This window comes from Symsagittifera roscoffensis, chromosome 2 (genome assembly GCF_963678635.1).
Source record: "Symsagittifera roscoffensis chromosome 2, txSymRosc1.1, whole genome shotgun sequence".
Lineage (NCBI taxonomy): Eukaryota > Metazoa > Xenacoelomorpha > Acoela > Convolutidae > Symsagittifera > Symsagittifera roscoffensis.
The window spans coordinates 40,261,986-40,284,662 of record NC_087063.1 but is presented as its reverse complement, the minus strand read 5'-3'; the positions used below and the strand labels follow the sequence as shown (position 1 = coordinate 40,284,662).

The 22,677-nt window shown below is 35.8% G+C and overlaps 1 protein-coding gene across 1 annotated transcript; it reads right to left on the bottom strand.

The window, feature by feature from the left end:
• Window positions 1–1,512: 1,512 nt before the first annotated feature.
• Window positions 1,513–22,423, bottom strand: LOC134839020 (uncharacterized). Its single transcript, XM_063854412.1, has 11 exons — window positions 22,108–22,423; window positions 20,728–20,871; window positions 20,113–20,509; window positions 18,606–18,731; window positions 17,979–18,320; window positions 5,636–5,806; window positions 4,956–5,171; window positions 3,698–4,078; window positions 3,192–3,334; window positions 2,657–2,948; window positions 1,513–1,794 (listed from the first exon to the last, which is right to left on the bottom strand). Exons 1-11 carry the CDS (start codon window positions 22,111–22,113, stop codon window positions 1,775–1,777), a joined length of 2,238 nt encoding a protein of 745 aa, XP_063710482.1. The 5' UTR covers window positions 22,114–22,423; the 3' UTR covers window positions 1,513–1,774.
• Window positions 22,424–22,677: the final 254 nt, after the last annotated feature.

Genomic DNA, 22,677 nt, shown 5'->3' with positions numbered 1-22,677 from the left:
ATTTGTTTGTGGAACCCAAAACAGCGAAGAAGATCAAAGAAAAGTAGCAAAATTGCGGATTCCGCGACAAATCTGAATTTGGCCTGTTGCGGAATCCGCTTAGAGTGCACAGAATGCACAGTTTAGCCCCGTAATGGAGGGTCCAAATCGATCCTTCTCCGTTAGTAATCGAAGCATTTGGCGATTTTACCTTCAAGAACAAATTTAACCCTCTAAACAAATTTAACCCAGAGGATTTCATAGATCCTCTGCGAATCGCGCTTACGACAATTTATTTCTTCTTTTTTGTTTTCCGCGCAAAATCAGATACCACAATTAGTCACCGGAATAGGTCCAGTGATACATCGTTTTAAAGCCCTTCAGTTCGTGGTTGAAACGACTTTAAAAAATTAGTGTCGTTCTGTGGTTGGAACAACACTAATGTGAAAAAAATTGGCCGAGACATTCTGTGCTATTTTCTCGGCTAACGGTTATTTTTGTTATTATTTGCAATCTGCTGGTGATATATTTGAAATAATTGTTCCGACTTTCGATACGAAAGTAACGGAATATTTGTGCTCGGGGTGGGTTTTTTTTTCTTCAGAGAAATTTCGACTTTTTAACTAGCCATTTTTGACAGAATTTTTTTACATCATTCGAAAGGTATTGTTGTCCTGAGCTCAAATTTGAAAAGATATTTTATCTTTGATCATTTTTCGTAAAGTTATGAGGGTTTAAAGATTGCCATTTTGGCCAATTCGGGACAATTAACGCGCGATATATTTCGCATTATTAACGCGTAAGCGGAGAGTTAATCCGTCTTAGAAATCGTTCCAAATTGGTTAAAAGAAGCTTATGTGCCATAATTGGTTTGTTACAAGGAGCGAAAATTATTCTTTTGTACTTTGTATGGCGTGTGGGGGGATGATTTTCATGAAAAATTTCAAATTTTAGAAATTTTTTTTTTTGATTTTTGTTTTATTTCATTGAATTTTTAAATGTTATTATTGCTCCATAAACCTTAAAAGACAGTCGGAACCTTCAGGGCTTCGCCCTGATACGAGCAGTCTTGTTTTGTTTAGTTTTCAATATTCAAATTTATTTTTCAGAAAAATACCCATGATATATATCTTACATGAGTCATTTTTAGAAATCAATAGACAGAAAACATTCGCATTAATGAAAGACCGCTCATCATCCGATGTGGCGCGCTGAGCTTCCTTCAATTCTGGCAAAAGTTTACAAATGGTGACCTTCCAGTACTTTGTTGAAAACTATTTATAACCGACCAATCTTAAAAACTTGAATTTATAAGATGTGATTTCATAAGAGGGGAGGGGGGAAGAGAGATGTGAATTTATACTTAGTCCGTGTTAAAGCAGAAATCAGAGTTTCAAATCGGCTGGCCTAACAAAACAGTCGAGACACCCCCACCCCCACTCTGCGCATCACGCTGTATCAAATGAACCTCGAGAAAAAAAAACATGATAAGCCAAAATATTGATCTAAGTATTTGGTATTAGATAAAAAGCATATAACAAACAATGAAATAAATTAATCAAAAAGAATCGGAAAGCTTGGCTGTTTTAAAGGCTTAGCCCTCAGCATACTTTCTATCTGAAAACCAGCCTCAAAAGAAGAAAACGAGCTTTATTCTAGGTTTCAAAAACCAAACGAGTTAATCATTTTATGCTGATTAACGGCAAAATTAATCATTTATCAGCATTACAAGTTATCATTTTGGTGTCAGTTCTTCTGAAATGTCTGAATAGGAGTAAACTTTGGCACCGCTTCGTTATCCAGAGTCGTAATTATCTGAAACAAAACATGTTGGAACTGAACAATTTATGCATTCAAATAAATCAGATCTCTAAAAGGTCTGAAAAAGATTACTTTAACGATGTAATTTCTGCTGTTTTTGTTTGACAAGAAAAAATTTGTTGCGTGTTTGAATGACGGCAGATTAGCCATCTGAAGCATTCGGAATGTCCCGGTTTTGATTGGTTGTAAAATTATGAACACTCTTTTCGTAAATTGATAAAATCATGCTGATGTGCATCGACCAATGAGGGATCTTCTTACTATCGCCCCAAGCAAAAAATGGATAGAAAGGGGAGATCTGTTGCAAGGTAAAACTAGTATTTCCTTTCTTAGGATGAATCGAGCAAACCCCCATTCTCTCGGCGGGGGACTCAGTAGGTAATTGAGGCATGTTTATAACCACTTAAAATTAGTTTCAGTTTTTTGAAAACTAAGCGCCACATTACCCTTTGAATGTGGAACCCAAAAACTCACAATAACAAAATCCAAAACCCAAAAACTGGTTTCAAGGTGAATAAATGATCAAATAGTTAGGATATTCAGCCGGCTTTTTTCTGTCTTAGAAAAATGCGCAATTACATACATTATAAGTATTCTCAAATTACAGAAAAATAGATAGATTTTGACTAAAAGACTTTGTTCGCTAAAAGGGACGAGGAAGACTTTTGAACAGCAGATATGTTCGTTTCAGGTCTTGAAACACACATATCTGCTGTCCATGAGCTATTGTTTTATTGACCCCTTAACTATGTTGTTGACTTAATTCTTTGTAGGGGTAGAAAGTCCTCACTACAGGCACCACTTCAGAAAATACACTAATCAATTGATTCCTAGCATGTGTGGGGTCACTACTTACTCTGGGACAATTCTGCGACCACCGATTGTACAGCAGCAGAGGCCTGTGCCTGCACTACGGACACTGTGCGTGGGTCTGCTGCCGAGTGGGAAGAAGATGTCGAGTTGTTGTGGTTGTTTTTGTTGTTCTGATGGGACTCATGCAGGAGGGAGGATGAGGAGGTGGACTTCGCCGAGGAATGGAAGGGGGAGTTTGATGTGGCGTGGTTGTTGGCGGCCGGGTGATGAAAGTTGACATGGTGTTGGAGTTGGTTGAAGTTCGAATCCTGCCAATCAGTCTCCTCGCGAGTAGTCTGAAACATATAAATAGTATTAAAAAAAACATTAATCGTCGTACATTTTGAACAATAACGTAACTTGAGCTCATGAACAATCCAACGTCGATTAGCATATTCGTTAAACGCACACCAAAAAAGCTTTTTGTTAAAGCGTTAAAGCTTTTTGTTTTGTTTATGAATTTCTGATTTTGAAAGCTCATAGCACATGGAAACCCGAAGAGGAAGAAGAACGCGAAGATAATAGCCAGCATTACTTACCATGTATTCGTTGTTGAGTACAGTGTATAGATGGCTACTTGGCTGGTCCCCAGAGTAGCCTGCGGCATCCTCACTGTTGGGACTCAGTCTGTGCTGCTGTTGCTGTTGGGATGATATCGAAGAGGCAGGGTGAGATGATTCATCTGCAAACATTCGCGATAAGCACAATAACCCCAAGTTTTTATTATCTCAAGCTCAAATTTCTCACCCTTTACTCTTTTGGAGAGCTGCAGAATTGTTGAAAAGTTAAAAATATTGTTTCGTTTTTGGCAGCTTTTCGGAACCTCATTTTCCGAAATATTTTTCATCGCATACTTGGATCATAAAAAAAATCTTCTAATTAAACCGACAGCAGCAAATTAAAGGATTCTCGCGTTTTTGCCAAATAATTTGCAATTTTGATGTTTTATTTTGGACAAGTTTTGCTTTTATTATATTAAACCATAAAAAATTAATAAAAAAAGTTAATTCTAGTCTCAGATCAATTTTGGTGCATGCAAACTAACACGGCGCAAGTCCAAGCAGTGCCATGTTGTCTCTGACGTCCATGGCCGCCATTCGTTTGTGACTTGAGGTCGATGACCCCGAGCTATTGCTTGGTAAGGTCACCTGACCACCAGTCACGGCATCCAAGTCGTCCACTCTTCTTTCGGCCTGACTTGTTTCCGTGTCTTTTTCAACTTCGGACAGGAGGCTCTCTCGAGGATTCGTTTCACAAGTCAGGTCCTGGCCGACCATATTAGCACTGATTGGAGACCCACTTAGGGACCGGTTGGGAATGATCACGTGGTATGGATTGATCAGGTAGCTTGTCGGGTCGTTGGCTACACTCGCGTAAGCGGCAACAGAAGCTGCGTACAGTTTGTGATGATGGTGATCTTCGTGACCTGAAAGCGGAACTGCAATCAAAATCAGTAGCATGCCGAGGGGAGGGGGCGGTTCGTTTGGCCTGTTTTTTATTTTGAAAAACTTTTGAAAAAAGGTCCGCAAAATTTTCACAATTTTTCGAAAAACAGCCCCACCCCATAGAAAAATTTTTGCGCACGCCACTGATCTAAATAAATCTAGTTGTGCAAAAAAAACTGTTTTAGCTCATTTATTATGAAAGATGTGAGCAGGGGCGGACGCCAACCCCCCCCCCCCCCCCCCCCCCCCTGCCCCTCGGGGATTCGACCCCCTGCCGACCCAAAGGGTCCCAACTTTGTACGATTTTGAGATATCATTTTTTGGTGACTGACCCTGAAAATTTTCTAAAGTGCCTTCGGCGCCAATATAGACTAAATTTGAGGGTGTAGCGCGCGTCGAAAAAAAAATGCGACCAGCGTCTTTTAAGTGCTTTGGGAGAGCTCGGAAAACCACTTTGGTCGATCTAAAAAAAAAGGGTCGACAAAATTTTGAATTTTTTTAAAATCAACCCCCCACCCCCTCGAGAAATTTCTAGATCAGCCCCTGGATGTGAGAATGATTTGTATATGCTTTTTCATGTTATTCTAGTGTGTTAGCCTATTAGTGTGATTCATGAGAAAAATATCTTGAAGTAGAGTGAGCCTAATGCATTTAATGACTTCGATAGACCTTACGGCGAAACGTTGTTGACCCCTTGAAAAAGACCTTCACGCAAAAGATGCCTTTTTGGAGAGCGAAGAAATGTAGCGCTGTCTCGATCATCCGAACACTCAACCTTTATGGTTGCAAGGTGAATGTTCATGCGAGTTATTCGTATTTACGCTCCGAAAGAGTTAAAATGTAGCAGTTGTTTCTAACCGGTGTATGGCTCCAATTTGAAGTTCCTCTGGATGTGTTCGACAGCTGCAGATGTGCCCAGTTGGTCAATAGTGTCCCTGTTGTTAGTGTTTACCCCACTGATGATGGAGCTGGATGAAAGTACTGAGGCGGAGACGCTTGTGTTCATGCCGTAGTCTCCCGGTGGCACTTGGGACGGGTAGTAATGGGAGTGGTGATATTGCGGGGAGTACTGGCCTGAAAAAAAAGAAACCGTGAGATTAGACGATCACAAAAAATTAGTCGACCTTTTTTCGGTCGATTAAATGGAGCTTCCAGAATCTCCCTAAACGTTCCCTGTTTTACAAAAAGGTTCAGTGCCGCAACCAAATTTTAAAATTACACAAGGAAACCAAAAGTTTGCGTATATTCAGCTCGCACTCCCCCTCAAACTGAGTGTTTATTGGCGACGAAAGTAATTGTTGAAAAATTTAGAATTGGTCGACCAAAAATGGATGTCGTTAAGAAATGGTGGCCAGGGTGAGGAATCCTTGATTGAGTGTCGAATCCCCCAAAATCCTCTACCGTGAGAAAGTTTTGAAAACTGAAAATTAACTAACTTTTTTGATGTGGTATAAACTAGAGTCTGGATGGGAATCTTTTCAAAATGTGCAAAGAAAATCATAGCATTTTGAAAAGAAATCGTTTCTTCAATTGCATACCTTGGCTTTCACTTGGGTCGAAGTACATGTTGGCTAGTTTGATGACGGATCTCTGGTTGCCACCTACAGAGGGGATCTCCACGAATTGATCCCCCGACAGTAGTAGACCTCCAGAGCCAGAAGAAGCAACTCCAGGTCCTGCTATTAAGTCGGAGCCGACAGAGCCCAATCCTGAACGAACATTTTTGTTCCAATCACTTCACGTAAAGGAAAAAAGTCAGGCACAGGAGTTGATTTTTGACGCGTTTGAACGCATTTTGACTTGCTCAGAGAAAGTTTTTAAAATGTCATGTGTGCTATCATATTAAAACGCAGGGGCGGATTTGGGGGGACACCCTTTTCACAGAGATTCGATCCCCCTGTCGACGCTTTGTACTTTTGAGATATCCAATTTTGGCTGAGGTACCCTAAAATTTTTCCCGGGCCTAAAATTTTTCCAATAGTTTCAGGTCAACTTGATGACACTGAGCTTCAGCCTAATTTAATTCTTGTTCAATTCTTAAGCTCTTTCTTTTCAATTCGAGCCTTTAAATTGACAAGGCCCACCGATTTATATGCAACTAGCACAGAAATTCTAATAAAATTCTAACAACTTTTTTTGCCGTTTTTTTCTGTACAGGAATATCCATTTAAGTAAAAACTGCAAGAACGAGATGTTGAAATATCCATCTGAGACTTGCAATTGTTACCGAATTGGATAGCTTTTTGCATTTAAAAAATCAACATTGAATTAAAAAAAGAACTTTTTTAATCTGTGCTACTTGCATATCAACTGGATATCATTGTTAATTTTAAAAGCTCAAATTTCATAAAATTTCAACGAATGAAGCATAAAATTAAATTGATGAAGGTTGATCAAGTGCAAATGTACATCGTTTTCGTTCTGAACACCCTTTCGAAAAGAAAAGGTTTAATAGAGCCAATTTTTCTTAACTCAACAAAAAATTGTTAAGAAAATCATAGTAGAATATCATCATATTGAAGCAGTTTTTATCATAATGTGGATCCAGAAAACAGTTTTCAGAAAAATTGAAACTGAATTGTCAGTTTAATTCTACTCTTCTTAAACCTTATTTATTCTCTCATCGTTGCAAAGTTTTTTTCTCTAATTGATCCGGCTATTTACTCAAAAAAACAAGAATAGCCGGTTATTGAGCAAGTAGCACAGAATGTTCCGACCATTCTTTAAAAATTACCACAAAATTGTTTTTCCAATAGTGTCATTTTTTTGGTCCGGTGAGATAAAGGAATCTGAGCGAAAAAGTAGAACTTAGGCATTTCCGTCAGTTATGTAAAATAGTAAAATATGCAAATAGGAAAACAATTTTTGCAGATAGATAACAAGAAGAACAAAAAAATCAAAAAAAAACTTTTCTTTTATAATTTTTCAAAATTTTCCCCCAAACTTTTTGCTCGAATTAAGACAAAAAATCAAAAATTTCAAACTGTTTTTTTCAGACACCAGGAAAACTTTCAAAACAATTTTTTTAAAGTCGTTCGAATCATGACTGAAAAAGCTTTAATAAGATATATCACTCAACCCAGTCCGATGATTATTTGTGGTAGCTGATTTTGCATGGAAAAAAAGACTGCTCGCTTGTTTTATTCGCTCGAATTAAGACAAAAACAAAAAATTTCAAACCGGTTTTTCTCGACACTGGGAAATTTTTAGAAATATTTTAAAGTGGTTCGAATCACGACTGAAAAGGCTTTAAAATGATATATCACTCAACGCAGTCCGATCATTATTTGGATTACCTGATTTTGCTTGGAAACCAAAAAGAAGAAGAAAACTAAAACACACCCGAATACAAAGTTCTTTCCCATTTTCAATGGTCAGAACAACAACTGGATATTTTGAAAAATATTTGAGAAAGTTTTTTTTCAAAAAGAAAATTGTGATTTTTCGTTTTCTTCAGTTAAATCATTGCAAACCAAAAGTTTTGTGCTAGATCAAAGGCAACCGACTATTTTTGTTTTTCTAAAGAGTTGTTTTCTTTGCTTTGGCAGACAAATTGTTTTGAAATCATTTGATTTGAAAGTAAAGCACTTTTACAAAATCATTTTTTTGAGAAAAAAATATCAAAGCATAAATTATGTCACACAAAATTTCAAAATTTTTCAGCAAAATATTTTGAAGTCTTTGAGTTTCAGCAAGAGCTTTGATTTCAAAAAGCATTTAAACCACTAACCAATGACATTTTTGGTTTTTTTGTAATACTCATTTTCGGCTGACCAACCCTAAATTTTTTCTCTAAAGGCGCCTTCGGTGCAATTGTATACCAATTTTGAAGGGGAACGCGCGACAAAAAACGCAATTTTTGGTCAACCTTTTCAAAAAAATGGCCAAAAACAACATTTTTGACCTTTTTTTTCAAAATTTTGGCATCATAGGGTCTTCATAGTGCTCTGGGAGCGCTCGTCAAATCAATTTTTTTGACCTAAATTGTACATATCTTAGCATAGCCTTACACGTAAACCAAACATACGAAAACAAAATATGATGTAAGAGTCATATTAGCAGAAAAAACGAACCTTGTACAAAAGCAAATTAGGATGCGAGATTCCTATTAAAAAATATATTAAGATGTAAGGTTCCTAAAAAAATGAAAATTTATACCAAAAGGATATTTTTTTCTAAAACTCTTGTTTTTTGGTATTTCAGTAGTTTATAACCAATTTATACTTTCAGTCTGGGGCGAGTCTAAGATTTTCTCTAGACGGGATGGATTTTTGAAAAAATTTCGAAAATTTAGTCGACCTTTTTTCTTAGGTAAACCAAATTGATTTTTCGAGCTCCCCGAAAGCACTAAATAGCCCCCGCAGGCAAAATTTGAAAAAAAAACAGGTCAAAAAAGGCGTTTTTAGGCACTTTTTGGAAATGTTTGACCAAAAAATTGTGTTTTTTCCGCGCGCGCTCCCCCCTCAAACTAAGTATATACTGAAACCGAAGGCGCCTTTAGAAAATTTTTAGAGTCCGTCACCAAAAATGGATATTTCAAAATAGTACAAAGGGGGACCCTATGGGTCGGCAGGGGGTCGAGCCCCTGAGGGGGGAGGCATCCGACCCCCCCCCCCCTAAATCGGCCTCTGCTTTTAGTTTGTAGTTACAAATTGAAAAAATGCCTTTTTAGGCAGTTTTTGAAAAATTTTGATTGAAAAATCGCTTTTTTCGGCGCGCACTCTCCCGCAAAATTAGTACATACAGGAAATAGAACCGAAGCCGCCTTTAGAAAAATATTAGAGTCAGTCAGCCAAAATTGGATATCTCAAAATCAGGGGCGGATTTAGGGGGGGGGGGGGCGACGGACGTTTCTCTTTCCCTCAGGGATTCGACCCCCTGCCGACCCAAAGGGTTCCCCCTTTGGTATTTTTTAAGAAATGCATTTCTGGCCGACCGACCCTAAAATTTTTCTAAAGACGCCTTGGGCGCCAATATATACTAATTTTGAGGGGGGAGCGCCCGCCGAAAAAACGCAAGTTTTTGTTTAAAATGGACTATTTTTTCGCAGAAAATTTGGCCAAAACAGGGACTAAACCAGGCTTAGGGAGAGCTCGAAAAATCATTTTGGTCGACCTAAAAAAAGTCGAGAAAATTTTTGAAAATTTTCAAAAATCCGCCATCCCCCCCCCCCTCTCCCTCGAGAAAATCCTAGATCCGCCCCTGCTCAAAATAGTACAAAGTGGAACCTGATCTAAACTACATTTTATGATTGGATAAATTAGATATTTTACCACTGTAAAGTATTTAATATTAACCAATCATGATCCATCTAACTAACAACCCACTTATTTGTAAGTGCTGAAATTACTTGTAATTTCAGCACCAGAGAGATTTGAATTTAACTTAGAAATTAGTTGCCTCTCCAAGAGAACTTCAGCAGCCGCAATAAACCAGTATACCCTAGATCTATTGAGCCTAGCAGAGACTAGTTAAACAACCTGAGACTAGATAGTATAAGAGTAAGATTAGGATCGGTATTAGACTAAGAAGTTGCACGAATCTATCCGGCCGAAAATAAGATAGCGTGACGAGCAGACGGTGTACCCTATCCGAAATTACTCTATGAGTTAACCACCTCGGTCATAACTCATCTGGTGCGACCATAAGTCTCGAACAAGACCTTAATAGCTTAGAATTAACCAAAAATAGATTAGAATTTAGACAAAACATTTTTAAAATGTTATACGACGATAATTTAATCGAAATGTCTCTACGACTCAATAGATCAGAGCCAATATTCCGAACGATAACAGAAGTACCCGGAATTGCAAGAAGACCTCGAACCAGAGACGACATACGACAAAATGGAAACTTACCAAATAGTTATATGATAGTACGGCAAAAGCCAACACAATCTTTTATATTTAGAATTTTATTAGCAATGAATTTAGATTTTCATTTGCAAACATAAAATTTTGAAGTCAATCTTCATAATCATTTCAGGCGCTAAAACAAAACTATTAATATACAATAACGATTGATAAAAAGATCTCAGATCGTTTTCCTAAAATTCTGCAGTAAATTCTGCAGTATATTTTCCATGTTTGGAAAATATTTATTGAAAATCAAAACAAAAATTAGTAGCATGACAATAAACTGTTAGTAATCATAAAATCATCCAATTGTCCCAGCTTTATCACCTAAAACATAACAGCAATCATAAGCTCACTAATATCATTAAAAAACTAAATCTTTTTCTTAAACAAATTTAAACCATTTTAAACTTAAATTCACTTAATTTTAAAATCAGATCATCAAGGCTTATCCTTGGATCTTAATTCATTTTCTATTTAATTAAATTTAAAACGTGATCATCAAGGCCTATCCTTGGATCAAAAAGAACAATTTTGTTCTCCCCCACCCACTTAGCTAGTGTCTAACGACCTCAAACGTCGATTCACTATCCAACCCTTTCAAAAAACCCAAGACTAATAGAAATTTTTGAACAAAACTAATCATTCAAATTAGGATAAACAGTGAAGAACTTCGGTTATTCATCCTTCACTTGAACCCTCCTCTTATCAAGACCCAGGATAATTCTTAGATTTAGTAAGTTTAAAATAGTATCTAACGAGCTACTCGCGTTCTAATTATACCTGAACCTTGTGGATCGATTTACTATTCTCCAACCCTTGAACACAATCACTACCCCTAAGTAAGATTAAGTAAGTTAACACCTTAGCCTATACTAGCCACGAGAAAGTAAAAAATCATTCTTCGGAATCGATATACTTTTCTCTCCAACCCTGAAAAAATAGACCCAGGTTAAGCTAACCAAAAAATCGTAAGGACTAACAGGTTAAGAAAATAGAAATCATCTAACAACTTTTTGCATCCGTCATCCTAAACCTTATGTCATTTAAAAATCTAGGAAACAAACAAACAATCGTTTTACACAACTGTGAAATAGATAACAAGAAATACGACCTTGTAATCACGCCTCATACACAAACAGTTGGATATATTAGAACAAAACGACAAACACTAAAAAGGAAAATAATAACCAAACAAAGACAAATAACACGAAAAAGATTTTCCAAAAATAGAAACGCATTTTCAGAATCAGAAACCAGAAATTTAGACGAACTTTATAAATTAAAAGAATCTATTGATAAAAATTGCCCCATTCACGATCAATTATATTTTTCCGACTCAGAAACAACTTCAAATTCATCAAAAAGAGGAAAAAGACGAACAAAAAAGCAAAATAAACACAAACCAGTACACTTATATAACTGGAATCAACCAATTAGACACATCGATAATTACCTATTAACAGTCATTAAACGAAAAAATGAGCCAAACACACACTCCAAGTGAAGATAGTCCAGATGATGACGATATCTTCCCCTTCCTCGTAGATGCACCCAATGATAGAGGGCAGCATATATTTTGCAAGAATTTACTCCTAAATTTGTTTGAACCCGGAATCAGCCCATGTAAAACAGAGTTCCCAGATGTAAAAATCAAAAGACAAATTATTGATCACTATCTGAAAGATATATGTAATTTGACACAACACTACGGAATCTACACCATAGAATTCACCTCACCAAACCCGAATCACCGCAAATATGTAATTCAAACAGACGACCTTGATTTAGAATTTTCAAAAGTATTCTCAGAATATATAAAAAGCATACAATATCATAACTCACAAAGAGCAAACTCCATATTTACTAATGAAGTTTTTGCAATAATATATAGTTATATCTCAATATTAGAAAACGAAATCCCAATCCCAAATGTCTCACCGACAGAGACATCTAAACATATAAAGGTACGACATGAAATCACACTATTTTCAACTTTCCTACATATAATTAAAGAAAATTTCACTAAAGATGAAGTTTCACAACATACAAAACCTGACTTACAAAAAATTTTGGCATGGTTTATAATAGATTATTTCACACATAATATAGATTTAATTTCACAAGCAAGAAAAAATTTTAGACCTCAAAAATCAAACGATGATACCGCCATCACAGAACAGTCAGACTACATTTGGGACCCCGAATGGTCTCATTATGCATTCATAGATTTCCCACAATCAATCTCAAGTCAAGCAATAAGTACAATATCTTATACAAGAGATTATGTAAGAGTAGTACCATTAACCATTGACGCAACACCATTAAACTACAATACATTTTTAGCTGATACTCGAAATAACAGTTTAAACTCGACCGTCATACACAATGAAAACCTTAATGGAACTAGGAATCTCACTCAACAAGATATTCAGACACCATCACACTTCATAAATGAAGAAATCGTCCAAACAACAACAACTACACAACAAAGTATTTCACCGATACGTCCAAATTTAACAACACCAAGAAATACACACACTTCACTAGCACAGGTAACCTTACAATCAACCGTTAAACCTTCGGTTGCTCCAAAATATTCACACATGGATTATCAAACATATAGACCCATGACAATACCGTCAAAAACACGCAGAACGTTCACAAGAAACAATTTTGCGGAACACAATTATAATTATACACATTCATCAAAAACAAACTATCCTCCACGAAAAAATAATAATAATCAAATCAGATCTCGATATTGGGATAATCCAATGGCAACAACCAATTCAGTAAATTTTCAAACTAATTCACATCCTCCACAGGATCGTAGTGAAAATTACCCATTCTTTCAACAGAATAAAAATAAAAAACAAGCACCTCATCAAACGGATTATCTATCCTCTGATGATGATTATTTACAACGAGATATATTTGCACCATATACCCAAGAATATCGCGGACAAGGAGTACAGAAACCATATACATATCATAGAATTTTTTCTCCACACCAGATAGATACACAAAATCAACAACCAATACAAATGCAAAACCCAATTAATACACAATCCTTTCAACCAATTCAGCCACAAAACCCAATGATTACACACTCATATCAACCAACACAAATGCAAAATGAAATACCACTTCCATATTATCTTCAACAACACGAAATAACAAAAAATCAACTTTCAAATTTTTCACAAATGCCAAATGCAGCAGAATCATTACAAATGACAATGAATCCATACCTCATGGGTGGATCATCAATAACATCAAACAAACCATTAATGGTATTCACAGGAACAGACCCTGAATATTCTGTAGAGGATCATTTAAATGCAGTAACAGCAAATTTAATTTTAAATATAGGACCTGAACCAATTAATACGCCACTACATCAAAACTGGATACATCGACGCACAGCGTTGATACAGACAACATTAGACGGCGCAGCCTAAAAATGGTTTTCAGTATTGCCTATAGAAATAAAATCAAATTGGAAGAGATTTACACAAGAATTTTCAAAAATGTTTGACTCCGAAAGAAACAAACAACAACAAAGAGTTTTATGTAATGAAATTCGCAGATTACCAAATGAAACCATCAAACAATTAGCAGTACGTATCGAAACACTAGTTCGAAAAGCATATTCATTAAATACATACGATTATAAAAACACAAAAATGACAGAAATCTCCTTAACACCTTAACACCTCAATTAAGGAAAATAGCAATAAAAAAGAGAGCATCCCATCCCTCCTCAATTCGAGAACCCGATTTAGATTTTCCAAAACTAGTAGACAAGCTAGAGCAAGCGGAAACCACAATGAAACTTGAAGAAACAGAAAATCAGAAATTACAATATGTTAACCGAATCGAAACAAATACCACAAGTATCAACAATATACAGGAATCAGATACAGACCTTGTTGAAAAAATCACTGAAATACTCAATATTTATGAAAAACACCCAAACTTTAAAGGCAAACCATCTTTCAAAAAATGGTGTAATTATTGCCGACGATACGGACATAGTATTTCTGAATGTAGACAAAAACAACAAGATAATCAAAACAAACCTCAAAAATATAAAGAACCAAATAAATCATTCTATCAGTACATGAAGAAAGATCAAAATCTACCGAACAAAAATGTATACAGCAACAACAGTTCAGGAAAACCACTTCCGAACAATACCAATTACACGAGAAATCAATCACCATATAACCCAAGTTATAGAGGAAGATCACCAGAACGAAGAAATACACAAAATTTGTCACAAAATCATTACAATAGACCAAATAGTCAAAATAACTACTCCAGATCAAATTCAAATACAACACAATTTGTTTCTAGATCTAATTCGCAATCAAGGAATAGATACTATCCAAACAATCAGTCACGAAACTCATCATATAATAGGAATAGAAACTACTCCAATAATCGAAATAGAAGTTATTCAAACAACCGAAATCAGAATTACCCGAACAATCGATCAAGGAATAACTCATATAACAGATCAAACTATCACAGATCAAACAAAAATTATCAAAATAGATCACGAAACAATTCACAAAATCGACATTCAAGTTATAATAATCGTTATAGAAATTATTCCCAATCACCACACAGAAATAATAATCATTATAACAATTCCAACAATCGCCACAGAAGTAGTACACCTAAACATCAAAGACATATAAACCAAGTACAATCAAATCCGGAAACAACATCAGACCTCCCAGGTATTGATGACACAGTAAGTGACGAATTACAACTAAATCAAATAAACTGTGGATCATCAGATTCAGAAAGTGAAACAGAAAACACTACCTCCATCAATATGATAACAGTCGAAAATGACTACGAACCTATTATATATGAACAACCTTTTTCATCACATATATATGAAAACCAATTAGAATTCCTTCACAATTATTATATTGAACCCATCCATTCCACACAAACAACACAAGAAACTAACGAAATCAACACTACAAATAAATCCAATGAAATTGACAAAACAAAATGCTTGAATACAAATCACATCTATCAAAATATACAAAAAAAACAACCTAAAAAAAAAATTTGGACAATACCATTTCTTTTAGAAAGTCCAAGAAACAAAGAATTTCAACCACCAGATCTCGAAATTGATTTTCTAATTGATTCAGGAGCAGAATCAAATATAATAAACATTCCCACATGGAATGAGATAAAAACATTACACCCAAAACTAACGCCTCTTGAAACCTCCAGTAAACTAGCAACAGCACAAGGATCAACATTGGTAAACTATGGAAAAATTCAATTATTTCTTCTCCCCACAAGAACAATAGAGCAGAATAAAATTATAAAATAAACCATTTAAACAATTATTTCATATCACTGATATTAAACACAATATCATTGGAATACCATTTATCTCTAAATATATACCAACAATCATCATCTTGAATAGAAAAATACTAATCAAAGATAAATACACAAAAACAAAAGTCACATCCCTAACATTTTTTCAAAGATTAAATAAACAACCACCATTCTTTTCAAAATTTTATCCAATATATAACCAACAAAGAAAACAGCTGAAACCACTATCAGGAAACATATATAATTTTTCAATAAAACAAGTACACCAATATGATAAAAAACAAAATAAACAACAACTCTATATGTCAGATTTTGAATTCAAACCTATCCATAAGTTTTTCAAAATCACAATCTCATCCATAAAATATTTGAAAAACTCGAATTCAGATATTATATCTCTACATGTATACAACAATACACCCTATCAAGTAACATTACCTTTAGGACTTTTAGGCTATTGCGAAACCAACGCTACGATATCACCAATACAAGAAAAAGCATACCGCGTAAATAATATACTCCAATTATTAGATATTTGTCAATCCACAATTCTTAATGAAGAATTATCCATAAATAATATAATAAGTAATGAAAAAAGAAATACAGATTATTTCACAAAAACCCCATATTTCAAACCAAGATTCAACATAAATAACTATACAGAGAATCAACAGAAATTTTTAACAATGTTTAACTTCCAACATTCACAAATAACACAAGACGAATTTGATAAGTTAGCCAAACAGCTAATAAAATATTCATCAGTCTATGCAACATCCAAATTTGATGTTGGCAAAATCAGCTCATCACTACATCTCCCATTAAAACCTGACGCAGTTTTCAAAAAACAAAGAGCAAGTAAAGTACCAATTCATTTACACGATAACAAGTTTCAAACTTTCCTTTAACCCGGTTGGAAAGGAATTATATACTAAACAAAACTAACCAATGCAGCTTATTAAAAACCACAGATCATAGAATAACAGCATGACTAAGAAAAGGAAACCAACGGTACCCAAACCGGATTAACCCAGTTTAAAACTGGATAATTTATTCTTTTGAAGACTATTATAAAGTCTAAGAAAGAAATAATAAAACACAAAAAAGTTGAAAGACAAACCCATACCAAAAACAATTTGATTTTTGAAAAAAGGACACAACCAACGAAACATAAGAAAAACCACAATAAACCCAACATAAAACGTTATCACATAACAGGACCTCTCACAGAAACCGCACGAAATCATACTCCCACTCCTGGCCTAACCCACCAGAGAGGACGTCCTGAGCATGCTCTATAGCGGGCCTAACCCACCGCGCTACATCCACGCTTTGTGACCACACTCCTATTTTTAATAAGAGATACTCAAGGGTGAGTAACTCTTCAAAATAACCAAACTAAAACAAAAAGCTTTTGTGAAAGCAACTAACCAAAATCATAATTAAAACACCAAACTAATAAAATTTTTATAAAATATAAATTATACCTTGCAGTATATAGATCAGCATACAACACCAAAGACGAACATCCAAAGACAAAATGACCCCACTACACTCGAAAAAGAATGGCCAACCACAATCAATATGCCGCCCACAATCACAACTCAAAGGATTTAGAGTACGACTTGACTTCGCAGAAAAGGACTTCATTGAACTAGACCAATGACCACCTCGATGTTCAAGTATACGTACAGATCCGAGTAACCAGGCATCCCTTCCACGCACAATCTCCACGCCATTCCCAGACAAGGTCAAACACAAAAGAAGTTCTCTACATGAAACGGAAAAACCTGTCATAGCCAACCATTCTGAAATCAGATTTGAGTTTGTTGCGAAAACCCAGTCGTTGTCATGAGAAGACACAACGATTGAACCTGGAACTTCTCTAACAAGAGAACCCAGAAGAAATATGATGTTCGCCAAATACCAACGTTCATCATCCATCCTTTGAATTACAGAAAGACTATTCTAAAAAACTCTGTAAAACCCGGATGGGTGGAACCTGATCTAAACTACATTTTATGATTGGATAAATTAGATATTTTACCACTGTAAAGTATTTAATATTAACCAATCATGATCCATCTAACTAACAACCCACTTATTTGTAAGTGCTGAAATTACTTGTAATTTCAGCACCAGAGAGATTTGAATTTAACTTAGAAATTAGTTGCCTCTCCAAGAGAACTTCAGCAGCCGCAATAAACCAGTATACCCTAGATCTATTGAGCCTAGCAGAGACTAGTTAAACAACCTGAGACTAGATAGTATAAGAGTAAGATTAGGATCGGTATTAGACTAAGAAGTTGCACGAATCTATCCGGCCGAAAATAAGATAGCGTGACGAGCAGACGGTGCACCCTATCCGAAATTACTCTATGAGTTAACCACCTCGGTCATAACTCAAAAGGGTTGGCTTGGGGGTCGAATCCCTGAGGGCAAAAAGCGTGTCCCAATCACCCCTCTCTGCATCACTCTCTTCCTAAATCAGTATATCATAGTATAGAACCATAGTTTATCATTTGGGTCACTTGACTTTACTTTGCGGTACCTAATTTTGTGTGGAAAAAAAAGAATAAAAAACCCGAATACAATTTAAATTCTTATTTAGGGGTCAAAACAAGAAAACATGGATCAATATTGCAACCTGTTTCAAATCCAGACACGTTCCACGGTCCATTTCTGAACATGGGATCCATACTCGCGAGGACCGAGGCCTCATGAGCCTGAAGATCCCCTAGACTCACTCCTGGACTAATGGAGACATTCTCCACACTGCCAGCTGCCGATCCACTGGACCTCTTAACCCTACTGCTACCCTGGGGTGTTGCCCCGTTGGGTAGTGTGGGGTCGGCCGATGGGTTGGGGGGAGGGGGTATTGATGAACCCGAGAGGAGATCTGTTGAAGAGAGGTGGTTGTTGATCTCTCTGAAGTTGTAGAATGAGGCGTCTATTGGTACCATGGAAGATGTGGCGGATGATATGGGAGCTGAAAACAAATAAATACTTCCGGATATTGCCAGACCAAACAAATATTGCTGCGTTTGCTTACTAAACAGCACGACAGTATATGATACGTCATTGGAATATTATTTCTTCCGATTGCATACAAAACTGTTTTTCAATGTTTTTGTGGAAAGACGTAAATTAGGTTTTATATGAATCATCAAGACTTCGTTTTTAACAGCACGCAGTAACACAATTATATAGTAGGCTACAAATCACTCCCCAGAACTTTATAGCTTCATCTTTTATAGTGATTGGTCGGTCTAACCTCTTGTGAGGTTGTACAGTTCTGGGATGGAGAAGACGCCAGTGGAGAGGAACCCCTCACTCACATTCGGTCCAGGCACATCCCCCTGCTGTTGCTGTTGCATCAGACCACTATCCTCCTGCGACTCTACAAACCAACACAACATGACAAATATAAAGTTTTTAGGAAGCTATGGTATTCTGTCCCCAAATGTTTCCATGCACCTATTAAAAATTAGACTCAATTTAGAGTCGATGATCGTGAGTCTCAGTCGAAAGGCCGGTCGTTTGAGGCACACCAAGATCCATGCTTGTTGCCTGAGTGACGCATAGAGAGATCAAGAGCTGTGTAGATTTTCGGCTCGTAACATGTTTATTCACCGAGTTTTGATTGAGTTTGTATAACAATAATCTAGAAATAGAACTTCAGAAAAGTGGCTAAAACTTAATTTCAATTTGACTTTATGCTATTTTCTACTTTTTTATGAGTGGGTCATTAAAAGCGGGATATCAATAGGAATGTTATTGCTTGAACTTGTTCCATTGGTTTTTTGCTTCATCTTCATGAGCAAACAAATTCTGGAATTTTTAATTAAAAATTCGCTGATGCGTAAATGAAAAGACAAACGAGATAGAACAAGACTTCAAATGGTTTTTATAGGTGACAATTTCAACTGAAGATATTTGAACAAGAAAAAGTAGATAAGAAGCCTTAAGTTTCGATGAAAATTTATGGAAGTTGTTAAATAAGAACACCTAAATTAGAAAACCTAAAAAAGAATTAACTAGCATCAAAACCTTTTTCTGGTCTGAGATTTACTGGCGATTCATTTGAAAAAAACAATGGCTTTAGTACACTAAAATATTTTGGCTAAATGCGACGACTTGAGTATGATTCTGGCAAAGGTCATGCGCCAAAAAACTGAAAAAGCTCTCAAGAGTCATTTTGGCTTAAGTTCGGGCCAAATTCAAAACATTTATTTATAAGCTCTTATTTAATTCTAGCTTTTTAATTGAACAAAACGCCAGACTATCAGATCAGAAAATTGGAAATTTTCAGAGCTATTTATAAAAAGAGCAATAATTTCAAAAACTTTATTGAACAATTATTTTTTAGTAAATAGGTGAGTTCATTATTGTTCTTCTTCCATTCAAGTTTTCATTTAACAGAAAAATAAGTACACCAGAAGCAATTTATCCTCATACTAAACTATTTATTTGATCGCAGATATAAAGTTTTCGAAAGAAGGGATTATTAAAAAACTCAAAAAGTGCCGTCTTTGTTGGGAGGAAAAAAATAGATCCTGCAGCGTTCTTAAAGCTTTTTAAAAAGATCGATCGATCTTAATTTTTGCTCGCAGCCTATTTTTTCAAGATTTCCTAGAAAATCAAATTCAAAGGATGAATTTGTAGATTTTTCATCAAGATTTTGTGGGCTTGGAGGGTTGCAAGAGTTTGATACGAAAAGGAGGACGATTTTGATATCCGATTTTCTGAACCGGGTCGATACAGTAAAACCGATTTTATACCTGCTTGTTGGTAGTTCAAGTAGCTTGCGAGGTACACATCCAACTCTCGCACTGTGATACTGATATGGTAGGGATTGACACACAGCGAAGGGTATCTGCAATTGGGGGACTTAATCAATCTCTCTCCGTCCGTGCTCTCCAGAGGAATGGCCTTGAATAGAATGACCATAACTAGATCCAGTCGCCATACTTTGTCAGCCTGTCGCAAGCAGTCTATGCGCCTCATTTTGCCCTTCTGGTCGGCGTTGCTCAACACGCAGTTGGTGTTCATTTTGCGGACCTGGATTGCGTGAACAAATTCCTCTCGGTACTCAGGTCGGATGTCTTTTCTTAGTTTGGCCAGGAGGCGAGACGCCCACTTTGTCTTCATGTCGTCTTTTTCAGCTTGGATCTCATTCTGGAAGTTAAATAACAGTTCAATAACACCACTCCTGAAGTTTATTCTCTTTACATGCGCCCAATTTTTTCATGTTTTTTTCTTTTTCTTTGTTGCTTTGTGTCTATGCAATTTCCCGTGGTGTTTTTTTTTGTAATTTGCGAAAGAAGAAACCTAAAGAGATCCCAGGCATGTTCAGAGTTGCTGTAATTGTTTTTAGATTTTCGTCGAAGTTTTACCTTGACTTTGCGTTCTTCCAGGGGTGTGAGTCTCTTCTCGTGTTTCTTGAAGAACTTCCTTTTCCTGGCCTGCAGGTTGAACCATGTGAACGAAAAGGACTTCACGTGTGGCAGAGTGGCCTCTATGAAAGGATGGAATTCGTCCTAGAACATCAACATATAATAGCTAGCAAACACTAATTAATGGCAATTTTAAATAAAAATAGCTAAATTCGGCACAAGTAGCCAAGAATGTTCTAACCTTTTAGCGCATCTTTGAGGTGTGCGGTTGGATTCTTGCGAAAAAAATGCGATTGTTTCTTTTAGAGCTTGATTACCCTATAACTATTTAATTGTCGCCTTTAATTTCGATTGCTTCTCCGCACTGAAGGTCTTGTTTTTTAGGCCAGCCATTTTGAAATTTTTGAGAACACTAGAATGGCCATATTCAGACATTTTTCAGCGCTGCAGTCATTTTATTGACAAAACATGCCATAATCGACGTTTTAGAGCCGTTATTTTTTGGGAGGGGGGGGGAGTTTTGGCCAAAAATTGCGCGTTTTTTTGTGAGAGCTCTGCCGTCTAAAATTTTATACATTAGTACCGAAGGCGGCTTTACAAAATTTATAGGGTTGGTCAACCAGAAATGGCTGTCGTAGAATAGCTCCAAAGGGAACTATAAATATTTGGCTACTTCCACTGGCACGCTTTTGGAACTGGCATTTGGAACTGGCACGCTTTTGATGGTCAAGGGCTGTTACTTTTAAAAATGCATAGCGGGTGAAGCAATTTTATGCTAAGAAACAAACAGAAAAGTAAAACTTAAGTAGTTGTTGTTCCGACCATTGAAAATGGGGAGAAACTTTGTATTCGGGTGTTTTAGTTTTTTTTGGCTTTCAACGCAAAATCAGGTACCACAATTAATCATCGGAACATATACAATAAATATATAATCATACAATAACATATACAATTAACAATAAAAACAAATTTAAGAAAAAAGAATGAAACTTGGAAACAGACAAGCAAAACGAACCATTGAGGAACCCAGCTAAAGAGGCATTTTTGTATTTCAGTTGATTGAACCAGACCAGACGTTGAAAAACAAGAAAATAATTATTATATAGAAGGTTAGCTATATCTAAATAACTGAACAGTTAATTTCAATTTAGTTTCAAGTCTTCTGAATTAGTAAGTTTTTTTAAGTTGAATTAGTAAGAACATAAGCGTCAAATTTGTTTTTGTTGGAGAAAATTTGAAGAAAAATGTTGAATCGTTTAAATTTTTTCTCGAATGTTTCATAACTTTGTAAAGTAAAACATTTTCATCTATACAATAAAAACAGTCGGGAAATCTTTGTATCATTCATTATCTTGGAAATATTAAAAACAACTTTCTTACCATCATTTTGAAAAAATTGATAAATAATTTAGAAAATTGCAGGTCATATGCAAAGTAAACAAACAAATTTGTTTTAATTGATAAAGATTAAGTACGTTTGGTCACTTTGAAGTGAATAAATAATAAAAATTGAGTTAAAATTTGGAATAAATTCAAAATGAGCTGGTGCCAATAGCCCGCTGCTGCCAAAAATCAACTAAAAGTAAAATCTCAAGTTGAGTCTTCAGCGAGTAAAGCACAATTAACGCGATAGAACTCGTCAGTTAAACGGCTTTGCTTTTGCACGTTGCCAAATAACTTTTTTGATTATTTTCAAAACGTGTTTTAAACTCGATGTTGTAATTTATAGAGCTGCATGTTATGATTTAACGCCAATATTTTGTTGGCTAGCCTGTATTTTTCACTAAACCAGTTTTTCACAAGTACCATCAACAGAATGATTACTTTCGATGTCGTTTTTATCATTCAGAAGCAAAGATTCAGAATTGTACCTCTAACTCAAAAATGCAACTTTTTTCCGGTAATTGAAAATAAAATAAAATTCGTAGACAACCATTATTAATCCCGTTC

Bases quoted from the DNA above. Each gene is read 5' to 3' on its own strand.
- LOC134839020 (XM_063854412.1), bottom strand. The intron at 4,079-4,955 runs GTTAGAAACAAC...TTCCGCTTTCAG, and splicing joins CAAATTGGAGCCATACACCG to GTCACGAAGATCACCATCAT. The intron at 3,335-3,697 runs GTTAGTTTGCAT...GAATGTTTGCAG, and splicing joins ACTGCTTGGACTTGCGCCGT to ATGAATCATCTCACCCTGCC.